A 12503-nucleotide genomic window follows, 5' to 3' on the forward strand; every position below is an offset into this window, starting at 1 on the left:
GGAAGCATCGCATTTTAGGTAATATGTATTATTAAAGTCTTGTTCCCTTCATATCCAACTGTGTAACACACTTGTGTTCAGTGAGCTGCTGCCTGTATGAGATGTATTCTATATGAAGTAGGTGGACGTATTGAATTAAGGTCGGCTTCGCTGTTTGCTGCGCACTGCTTTGATGCAGCTTGTGCTTATTATTATCACTGTACTATCTTAGTGTGAGATTTAAAGGGAACCTGTCACCACGTTTTTGGAAGATGGGATAAAAATAGCGTTAAATAGGGGCAGAGGTGGGCGTTACATTAGTGTGTGTGTTATGCGTTTATTACCCACCTAAGTTGCCGAAATAACTTTGCAAAGTCTCCGTTTTCGCCTGTCAATCAGGCTGGTCAGGTCGCATGGGCGTTGTCTTCCCCCAGATTTGGCGTAGTTTTCCGTTGGTGGCGTAGTGGTGTGCGCATGCCCAAAGTCCGGAATCCTCTTCCAGGGGATTTAAAATAGCGCGGTGTTCGTTATTGCATTGGTGATCGGTGGGCGCGGCCATCTTCCTTTGGCCGCGCGTGCGCAGAAGCGGCGCTCTGCTGGCCGCGGCTTCAGGAAAATGGCCGCCGCGATATCCATCTGCGCACGCGCGGCATCCCGCGGCCATTTTCCTGAAGCCGCGGCCAGCAGAGCGCCGCTTCTGCGCACGCGCGGCCAAAGGAAGATGGCCGCGCCCACCGATCACCAATGCAATAACGAACACCGCGCTATTTTAAATCCCCTGGAAGAGGATTCCGGACTTTGGGCATGCGCACACCACTACGCCACCAACGGAAAACTACGCCAAATCTGGGTGAAGACACCACGCCCATGTGACCTGACCAGCCTGATTGACAGGCGAAAACGGAGACTTTGCAAAGTTATTTCGGCAACTTAGGTGGGTAATAAACGCATAACACACACACTAATGTAACGCCCACCTCTGCCCCTATTTAACGCTATTTTTATCCCATCTTCCAAAAACGTGGTGACAGGTTCCCTTTAAAGGCTGACTTTGTTGCTTACGCCCGTTGAGACGTGTATATTGGCCATTATATTTGTTTATTTATAATTTTGGTTGTTATATTAGAATTTTATTTTTTTCCGCCCATATACTACGTCGCAACGGTGTTTCTCTGTATTGTATCATTTTGACAGTAATGTTTGCAGTATATACAGTATTGCAACTATAATTAAAGGGCACTAAGAGCTTTCCTATAGGTGCTGCACCCAATTTTGGTATGAGACATAGTCTCTGTGTGCACTAGGCTACTCAATAATAGCAATACATATATTGCCGCATGTTTTCCTGCTAGCCATTATATTTATCCTACTCCTATCTGCCATAAGATTTAATTCAAGTTGATGAGGCATTGTTTTTATTATGTGTGTTTGATTTTATGTGTTTTGTACATTAATAAAGTTATAACATTTTATCCAAAAAAAGTTGACACTTCCTTGATTCAGTATGCAGTTTAATAACTGCCCTTTGGATCTTTATGTTTAATATTTGAATGGAGTGTTGCCCATCCCTTAGCTTACGGTGATGGGCCTGGGTTATATGCTTACATAGTTTTATGTCTATAGCGCCAACATATTCCGGAGCACTGTATGGCGACATAAGAAGTCAGGTCTTATATGCTGGAGTCTGAGGCAGACGGCTGCCGCCTCGTATGTGAGCTGTAGTGGGGCGAACATTGGGTTGTCCTGCCCCTGCTCAACCCCAAGACATAGAAACGGATATGTTTAATCAAAGCAGCATAAACTGCCGCGCTGCGATGTGCTGTTCAGTGTTCACCAATTCAATGGCCGCTACATTATATACAGGTCAGACATGGACGCTGGTCCCAGCAGCCCCACGTAATGCTGATTTATAGCCTGATCAGTGACATTTTACTAAACATCAGTCAGTGCTTCAGAAAAGTCGTGCGATGCCACAATTCTGTCCTAAAAGACCCCCGAATGCCTTCTGCTAATCAATCTATATTATCTATATGTCATCTCTATCTATCTATCTGTTATCTATCTATTATCTATCTATCTATTATCTATCTGTTATCTATCTGTTGTCTATTATCTATCCATTATCTATCTATCTATCATCTTTCTATTATCTATCTATTGTCTGTCTATCTATTGTCTATTATCTGTGTATTATCTATTATCTATCTGTTATCTATCTGTTTTCTATCTATTGTAAATCCATTTATCTTTCTATTATCTATTTATCTATTATCTATTGTCTATCTGTTGTCTATCTATTTTTCTATTTATCTATTATCTATTGTCTATCTATTATCTATTTATTATCTATCTATTATCTATCTATGTATTATCCATCTATCATCTATCTATTATCTATCGATTGTCTATGTATTTATCTATTATCTATTTATTATCCATCTATCATCTATTATGTATCTATTATGTATCTATTATGTATCTATTATGTATCAATCATCTATATTTTATCTATTATATATCGTATATCTATTATCTATCAATTATTATCTAACTATTTATTATCTTTCATGTATCTATGTATTATATACATGTTATCTATCATCTATCTATCTCATATCCATAAAATAAAAAATGTCAGCTCTTCCATTTCATAAAGGTGCAAAATGTTTTCGCTCTGATGACAATGCGCCATTATCAACTTGGAAAAAGGTCCGTTGCCAGAGCTGAAACATTATGCACGTGACCTTGGAATAAATACTATTTTTCTCAACCTTTTTGAAATGGGAGTGCTTCCATGTTATATATCGAGCAGTGCGGATCTTGTGGCTTTCTCTATTGGATCGGTGCTGCTTTATCTTTTGTTGAATCCCTTCTGACTCTCCTATCTACCTACAGCTCTGGCAAAAATTAAGAGACCACTGCAAAATGTTCAGTTTGTCTGATTGTTCTCTTTATAGGTAGATTTTTGAGTAAAATATAAATTGTTCTTTTCTAATATAAACTTCTGACAACATGTCTCCGAAGTTCCAAGCAATACATTTTGTATTTATTTTCTGAAAATGAGAAATGGTCAAAATAACAAAAAAAAAAAAGCATTGCTCGCAGACCTCAAATAATGCAAAGAAAACAAGTTCATAATCATTTAGAAACAACAATACTAATGTTTTATCTCCTGAAGTTCAGAAATCAATATTTTGTGGAATAACCATGATTTTTAATCCCAGCTTTCATGCGTCTTGGCATGCTTTCCACCAGTCTTTCACACTGCTTTTGGGTGACCTTATGCCACTCCTGGTACAATAATGTCAGCAGTTCTTCTTGGTTTGATGGCTTGTGACTATCCATCTTCCTCCTGATTACATTCCAGAGGTTTTCAATGGGGTTCAAGTCTGGAGATTGGGCTGCCCATGACAGGGATTTGATGTGGTGGTCCTTCATCCACACCTTGATTGACCTAGCTGTGTGACATGGCGCACTGTCCTGCTGGAACAACCAGTCCTCAGAGTTGGGGAACATTGCCTGAGCAGAAGGAATCGACTGTTTTTTCAGATAACCTTGTATGCGGCTTTATTCATAAGTCCTTCACAAAGAACAACCTGCCCAATTCCAGCCTTGCTGAAGCATCCCCAGATCATCACCGATCCTCCACCAAATTTCACACTGGGTGCAGACACTATGGCTTGTACGCCACTCCAGGTCTTCATCTAACCATTAGATGACCAGGTGTTGATCTGCAAGGCTGGAAATGGGCAGGTTAAGGAAGTGGTACCTAGCTCAGTCTACTCCATTATCCATGTTGGTCTGATGCATTTTCCCCCTTTTATGGGGGTATAAGGGTTCATCATGGGATTGTTTCCCACGCTATATCTTCACTCTCTTCCCCGTTGGACGCTATGGATGTATGCAGCATACAACCCGCAGCATTTACTGACCGTGGGAACATACCCTGACTGTTCCTCTCCAGATTTTTGGCTTACAAATACTGATTTAAAATACTGATCAAATACTGAATGAGCGAACGTGGCCTTTGTGTGCCAAATCCAGGAGTGTCTTGAAAACACAGAACAGGTGTCAATCTTTCAATTATGTTTTTTCTCTGTATATTATACTCCTGGTTTTTGCCATACAAACACTGATGACAAATCACTGACGTCTGACTGAGCCATCAGGGGTTTATTTCTTCTATGATAGACAGTTTTTCATACCTTCATCATTTTTTTTTATTAGCCAATTTTTAGGGAAGTTTAGTAGTTGAGGTTGGATTGTGCGCCGTATCTACACTTAGCAATGACAGTCGCATATACAACAAATGCCTGAAAAATGACAAACTTTCTTCTAAATAATATATTAATGATAATAAATAATGAGATCAATTGTTTCAATAATTTGTAATAAGTAATGAGATCCCTGCGTGTTGCTGTCAGGGCTGCTCTTGCGTTCTCCTGCCTTGCTACAATGTTTGTAAATATTGACACTTTGGAACGTTCGTGTTTCTCTTCCTTTTCCCCAACGTTCTATCCCATCTTTTGCATCATTCCTTCGCTCCAAGTTGTGCAGTGTGTCCAGGGGTGAGCAGCCCAGCCCCCTGCCATGCCTCCTTATTGGAGTAGGGTGTGGTTAGAGCCCATTGCTGCTCTGGGAAATACACAGGCAGTTAGTTTCCTGCTTCCTAAGGCAGCTGGAGCTAAAGACAAGAGGAGACAGCAGTGACTGGGGCAGTGCAGGATGAAGGGGAAAAACTGATCAGTCAGCAGCACAGTGACTTCACTGTGTCCTCATACAGAGGGGGCACTGTGCATAGCTGCCTCCTAACACTGCTCCCCCACTCATGGCACTGGACTGCAGAAGAAACATCTTCTTTAATGATCCCTCAATGCTTTTGGATTGACACATAAGGAAGGCTTTTATCTTTTTACCATTTTTTTTTTTTTTTTTTTGCCTTTGATTGACACATCCAAATCCTTCTTATCTGGGCAGGATGAGTGAAGGAGAGGTGGTCTATGCTGGCTGGCTCAGAAAATCCCCTCCAGAGAAAAAGTTGAGGAGATATGTAAGTAACAGCTCTAACGGTAGGATGCCTGGTGCTGAGTATATAGTGCATTGGGAGGAGGGGGGTGTACTATTAATTGTATTGTGTCTGGCAGGACTGGAGGGGAGGGGTACGGTTAGGAGATCGCCTTGCACCTGTCACAGGTGCTTGCATTGTAAACACTCCATCCATCACTTATTAACCCCTCCATTGCCAGCACTCCCAGCTCCAGTTCTCTGTACTGTAATCTGAACTTTTTTTTTTCTTTTTTACCAGTGTGCACCCTGGGGTTAATCCAGTCCTGGGGGAGGTAGTTTTTTTGTGCATATTATGTGTTGTTTTGTTGGGTTTTTTTTGCACCCATTTAACAAGTCTGACCAGTTGGGTTTGAGCTGTGACAGCATTAACCCCTTGGAGACTGAGCAGTAAAGAAGGGATGTTTAACCCTTTGACAGTCAGCAGGGGGGTTAATGAATGTGCATGGAGTCACCATACATCTCTGCTGTGTGCAGCCAGGAAGCTAATTCCTATGTCCATTCCAGTGGGAAGTGTCCCAATTATCTGCCTGTAAAGAGGGTGTGGATGCTGTACATGGCCTCAGCCTCTGTGCTCCTGACCACATGGACCTTCTCTGTTATGCTTGGCCATCCCCACCCTGCATTAGTAGCAAGCTTTGTTTTTCTTTAGGAGCTGTAGGACTACAAGTACCAGCCCACACCCGTCATATGGGGCCGTCATTTATTTCCCATTGTATTTTGCTTGACTATCCTCCCAGGAATGATGCTGCAATTTCTGTTTTGCCCCCCCCCTGTCATCCTCTAGTTCTCCTACAGGGTCCATCACATGTACAGCTGGATGGGTACAGGTCTTGGCTCCCCGGAGATTTTACCTGGGGCTATAAAAGATGTTCTTACAGAGTTATATAATATTTGGTGTAGATTGAGCGCTGGTGGAGTGTTGTGTGTTGCAACAGTTCATGATGTGTCAGTGTTACTCCTGATGAGATTGCAGTGACCTGGAGGGGAAATGATGATGGGTCCTTTGTGCTGTCGGTCTAAAATATTCCAATGGGGTAGATCATGTATTAAAAAGGGAAGATGGAGGCCAGAGCTGCGGTAGAGAGAACCACGTTTCTGAAATGTCAAAAGTGGTAATTAAGCCGTGTGTAATAATTAACATTGCGCATTTGGTAAATTCTAGGCAGAGTAAAAAAAAAAAAAAAAAGTGGATGTGCCGCTACCATTCTCTTACTAATGGCCATCCTACCATCCTAAATTTTAGGGGTCCAAGAGCTGGCACCACAGCTAACTTTTAATTTCCTTGAGTCTTGTGGGTCTCAGATTTATGGAACCCCCTGTGGAGGGGTCTTGCGCAACCTTGTAGACCACCCCTCGTGAAGTGGTCTTGTGCAAGCTTGTAGACCCCCCATGAAGTGGTCTAGCGCAAGCTTGTAGACCCCCTCCCCATGAGGTGGTCTAGCGCAAGCTTGTAGACCCCCCCATGAAGTGGTCTAGCGCAAGCTTGTAGCCCCCCCATGAAGTGGTCTTGTGCAAGCTTGTAGACCCCCTCCCCATGAAGTGGTCTAGCGCAAGCTTGTAGACCCCCTCCCCATGAAGTTGTCTAGCGCAAGCTTGTTGACCCCCCCCCCCCATGAAGTGGTCTAGCGCAAGCTTGTAGACCCCCCCATGGAGTGGTCTAGCGCATGCTTGTAGACCCCCTTATGGAGTGGTCTGGTGCAAGCTTGTAGACCCCCATGAAGTGGTCTAGCGCAAGCTTGTAGACCCCCATGAAGTGGTCTAGCGCAAGCTTGTTGACCCCCCATGAAGTGGTCTAGCGCAAGCTTGTTGACCCCCCCAAGAAGTGGACTAGCGCAAGCTTGTTGACCCCCCCCCCCCATGGAGTGGTCTAGCGCATGCTTGTAGACCCCCCTATGGAGTGGTCTAGCACAAGCTTGTAGACCCCCCTATGGAGGGGTCTTGCACAGACCTGTGGACCCCCCATGTGGAGGGGTCTTGCGCTGGCTTGGGGACCCTACGGAGGGGTTTAGACTTTTGTCCTTTACTTCAGAAGTGTGAAAAAAAAAAATTAAATAAGAAAAATATTAACTCGTGAACCCCTCTCCCCTCTTCTGATTATGTTGAATACAACGGGGAGGGGGGGGGGGGTTGCTAATCTTCGACAGGCTGTGAAACCATGTTGAACTCGTGCGTGTGTGATACCAATGACCTTGGCGCTGCATTGTCCATGTAGAAGATCACTTTCTAATCAATAGGATCATCCATTGTCAGGATGTTCTGCTTTCTATGTATTCATGCTGCAGTGGTTATCGGGATGGAGAGTGTTCATGTTACTGAGAATATGGCATGGACATGATGGGGGTCATCTATTAATTCCCATGCCCCCAGGTTCCATAACAATCCAATAAGAAAATTGAACTTGGTGTAATCCATCCCATATGATTTTAGAAGAATTGTTATAATAGTGCACCATATGGCGGCACACAAACCAATATATTCTAAAGTAAATGCATCAGTTATTGCTATGGGTTTTGCCTAATGGGATTTTTTAACCCATGACAAGTTGGCAGCACTTGGAGAATAGTGTCAAGAATCGCTATAGAAATGATCCAAAGTAATAAATGTGAAGATTATACAAGAAACGCTCCGTCTGCAGTGAATGTTACTGGTGGAATGGGACAAAACTGTAACCAACTGACAAATGCTGAAGTTCTTGTGTATTTATTCTCTTAAGATAATTGTGATCTCTGAAGCCACGAAAGAAAAAACAGAAGCTTGAGAGCAAAGCTGCCAAAACTATTAATGTTAATAATTAATGAGTGTTTTTAAAGCAGTGTGCCAGAATACAAGACTCATTATATTCATCCATATTACATTTATGTAAGGATTTATACCGCATTCAGTATAATTACACAAGGTAAAAGTTACTTCAGAAAGTATCAATAATACATGACAAACATCTTTGTGTATGTATCGTTTGGTCCATGGGAATTGGTATTATATGTAGAGTTAGTATTGTACAAAGATGCAGAATTATAGTACTCGTATGTAGAACCGCACATATGTAGTAGTAAATCTATAACTATAATAATACTGCCTCTATGTACAAGAATATAACTACTATAATACTGCCCCCTATGTACAAGAATATAACTACTATAATACTGCCCCTATGTACAAGAATATAACTACTATAATACTGCCCCTATGTACAAGAATATAACTACTATAATACTGCTCCTATGTACAAGAATATAACTACTATATTACTGCCCCTATGTACAAGAATATAACTACTATAATACTGCCCCTATGTACAAGAATATAACTACTATAATACTGCCCCTATATACAAGAATATAACTACTATAATACTGCTCCTATGTACAGGAATATAACTACTATAATACTGCTCCTATGTACAAGAATATAACTACTATAATGCTGCTCCTATATACAAGAATATAACTACTATAATACTGCCTCTATGTACAAGAATATAACTACTATAATACTGCTCCTATGTACAAGAATATAACTACTATAATACTGCTCCTATGTACAAAAATATAACTACTATAATACTGCCTCCTATGTACAAGAATATAACTACTATAATACTGCTCCTATGTACAAGAATATAACTACTATAATACTGCCTCCTATGTACAAGAATGTAACTACTATAATACTGCTCCTATGTACAAGAATATAACTACTATAATACTGCCCCTATGTACAAGAGTATAACTACTATAATACTGCCCCTATGTACAAGAGTATAACTACTATAATACTGCCTCCTATGTACAAGAATATAACTACTATAATACTGCCCCCTATGTACAAGAATGTAACTACTATAATAGTGCCCCTATGTACAAAAATATAACTATTATCACACTGCTCCTATGTACAAGAATATAACTACTATAATACTGCCTCTATTTACAAGAATATAACTACTATAATACTGCTCCTATGTACAAGAATAATACTACTATAATACTGCTCCTATGTACAGTAATATAACTACTATAATACTGCCTCTATGTACATGAATGTAACTACTATAATACTGCCCCTATGTACAAGAATATAACTACTATAATACTGCCTCTATGTACATGAATGTAACTACTATAATACTGCCCCTATGTACAAGAATATAACTACTATAATACTGCCCATATGTACAAGAGTATAACTACTATAATACTGCCCCTATATACAAGAATATAACTAATACTGCCCCTGTGTACAAGAATATAACTACTATAATACTGCCTCTATGTACAAGAATATAACTACTATAATACTGCCCCCTATGTACAAGAATATAACTACTATAATACTGCCTCTATGTACAAGAATATAACTACTATAATACTGCTCCTATGTACAAGAATATAACTACTATAATACTGCTCCTGTGTACAAGAATATAACTACTATAATACTGCTCCTATGTGCAAGAATATAACTACTATAATACTGCCCATGTGTACAAGAATATAACTACTATAATACTGCCTCTGTGTACAAGAATATAACTACTATAATACTGCCTCTGTGTACAAGAATATAACTACTATAATGCTGCCCCTATGTACAAGAATATAACTACTATAATACTGCCTCTGTGTACAAGAATATAACTACTATAATACTGCCTCTGTGTACAAGAATATAACTACTATAATACTGCCCCTATGTACAAGAATATAACTACTATAATACTGCCTCTATGTACAAGAATATAACTACTATAATACTGCCCCTATGTACAAGAATATAACTACTATAATACTGCCCCTATGTACAAGAATATACACTCACCGGCCACTTTATTAGGTACACCTGTCCAACTTCTTGTTAACACTTAATTTCTAATCAGCCAATCACATGGCGGCAACTCAGTGCATTTAGGCATGTAGACATGGTCAAGACAATCTCCTGCAGTTCAAACCGAGCATCAGTATGGGGAAGAAAGGTGATTTGAGTGCCTTTGAACGTGGCATGGTTGTTGGTGCCAGAAGGGCTGGTCTGAGTATTTCAGAAACTGCTGATCTACTGGGATTTTCACGCACAACCATCTCTAGGGTTTACAGAGAATGGTCCGAAAAAGAAAAAAAATCCAGTGAGCGGCAGTTCTGTGGGCGGAAATGCCTTGTTGATGCCAGAGGTCAGAGGAGAATGGGCAGACTGGTTCGAGCTGATAGAAAGGCAACAGTGACTCAAATCGCCACCCGTTACAACCAAGGTAGGCCTAAGAGCATCTCTGAACGCACAGTGCGTCGAACTTTGAGGCAGATGGGCTACAGCAGCAGAAGACCACACCGGGTACCACTCCTTTCAGCTAAGAACAGGAAACTGAGGCTACAATTTGTACAAGCTCATCGAAATTGGACAGTAGAAGATTGAAAAAACGTTGCTTGGTCTGATGAGTCTCGATTTCTGCTGCGACATTCGGATGGTAGGGTCAGAATTTGGCGTAAACAACATGAAAGCATGGATCCATCCTGCCTTGTATGGAGCATCTTTGGGATGTGCAGCCGACAAATCTGCGGCAACTGTGTGATGCCATCATGTCAATATGGACCAAAATCTCTGAGGAATGCTTCCAGCACCTTGTTGAATCTATGCCACGAAGAATTGAGGCAGTTCTGAAGGCAAAAGGGGGTCCAACCCGTTACTAGCATGGTGTACCTAATAAAGTGGCCGGTGAGTGTAACTACTATAATACTGCCCCTATGTACAAGAATATAACTACTATAATACTGCTCCTATGTACAAGAATATAACTACTATAATACTGCTCCTATGTACAAGAATATAACTACTATAATACTGCCCCTATGTACAAGAATATAGCTACTATAATACTGCCTCTTTGGGTCCCTAATATCTACCTCCCAATATCTGGGTCTATTGTTCCCTCCTGTGATTGCAGCCATTTATCTTTGAGGAATACTTTTCATTTTTTTAATTAATTTTACTTGTGATGAAATGATGGTTATCTCAGTTATTAGTCTGTGATACGTTTCTTCTGCCACTAATAAAGGATGTCGTCTTCTTCATTTTATAAAGTTCATATATTGTAATTAATCATTGTATATGGAAGTCAGGGACTTTTTTTTCCAAGAAATTAAGCTGCCATAATATATTTGCGATATACTAATACATGTAGGAAATATAGTGCTACATTGAACATAAGAGTTTTAGTATATTTCTTTAGAACGGTCGAATCATCGTTTTCTGGATAAAAAGCACCAAACCCCTGCAGTCTACAGGTAAATTATACAATTCTGCCTGTCGGAGTTCACCACTAGAGGGCGCTCAGGGTACTTGCTTGCGGAGTGGGCAGACACTTCATTTTGTACTGGGCGGTCTCTCCCTCGCTGCTCCTCTTCCCCTCTCACAGTTTATTCTCTCTCATAGAGCATCATACTGCAGCTGCATCCCCCTCCTCTCCCCTCTTAGTTCTTTTTCTATTTATTTCTTTTATTCCTGATGGATTTATTGAAGTATGAGACGGTTATTACAGGCAGGGAATAGACACGTACAGGCAGCTGTATGGGGAGGAGATGCCACCTACTTCTGCAGCACATGCTGGACAATATTCGATCGCTGGTCTTCTCCAGGGACCGTGTCGCGACGTTGCTATTCTTTTGTAATCGCAGTATAATCGGCGACAGACTGGAGCTTTGTCCCCGCTGTCCTGTGTCGTCCTATGATTGTGTTTATGGTGACACCTGATGATCTCTGCAAGGGAGAATAAGACGATGGACCAGGATGGGGCTCGCGCTTTAATTCGTTACCATGTTCCTGCTTCTTCTATTTTTTTTTTTCAAATATCTATAGTTCTACATAGGACTGCTGCGTCTCTATTCAAAACTTACTTTTTGCACCTGTCTACGTATGAGCTTCTCATTAGTAAGAATGAAAATGTGGAAAGTGGCACGTGGAGATTCTTATAACGAAGGCCCTCCACCCCAATATATGATCTACACAAGGAAAATACATTCAATCTACAACTGTCTGAGTCCCGAGCAGCTAAATGGTCCCTGTGATTTCTGCAAAATGTGCAAGTATCAATATTACAGGGAACAGAAGAAACTGTAATATCTTATCAGAGAAGTATGACTCCTTCTGCACTTATGAGCCATTTTCTCCTCCCTGTTCTCCACCTGGCCCCTCCCCCTCTTTCTGTTTCTCCTCCTGCCCCCCTTCTACCGTTCTCCTCCCCCCTTTCTGCCGTTCTCCTTCCCTCCCCTTTTCTCCTTCCCTCCCCCCATTTCTACCGTTCTCCTTCCCTCCCCTTTTCTCCTTCCCTCCCCCCCTTTCCACCATTCTCCTTCCTTCCCCCCTTTCCACCGTTCTCCTTCCCTCCCCACTCCCCCCCCCTTTCTCCTTCCCTCTCGCCCTTTCCACCATTCTCCTTCCCTCCCCCCCCCTTTCTACCATTCTCCTTCCCT

At 41.3% G+C, this 12503-nt stretch overlaps 1 protein-coding gene across 1 annotated transcript in view; it reads left to right on the forward strand.

Annotated features, from left to right (window-relative positions):
* The first annotated feature begins 4452 nt into the window (after positions 1-4452).
* Positions 4453-12503, forward strand: part of GAB2 (GRB2 associated binding protein 2) — a 144855-nt gene continuing 136804 nt past the window's right edge. The window contains exon 1 of the mRNA XM_077298675.1: positions 4453-5029. Within this exon, the coding sequence (XP_077154790.1) occupies positions 4958-5029 (72 nt within the window). The 5' untranslated portion in view covers positions 4453-4957. The remainder of the gene's footprint in view (positions 5030-12503) is intronic.

This window comes from Ranitomeya variabilis, chromosome 3, assembly GCF_051348905.1.
Source record: "Ranitomeya variabilis isolate aRanVar5 chromosome 3, aRanVar5.hap1, whole genome shotgun sequence".
NCBI classification, from domain to species: Eukaryota; Metazoa; Chordata; class Amphibia; order Anura; family Dendrobatidae; genus Ranitomeya; species Ranitomeya variabilis.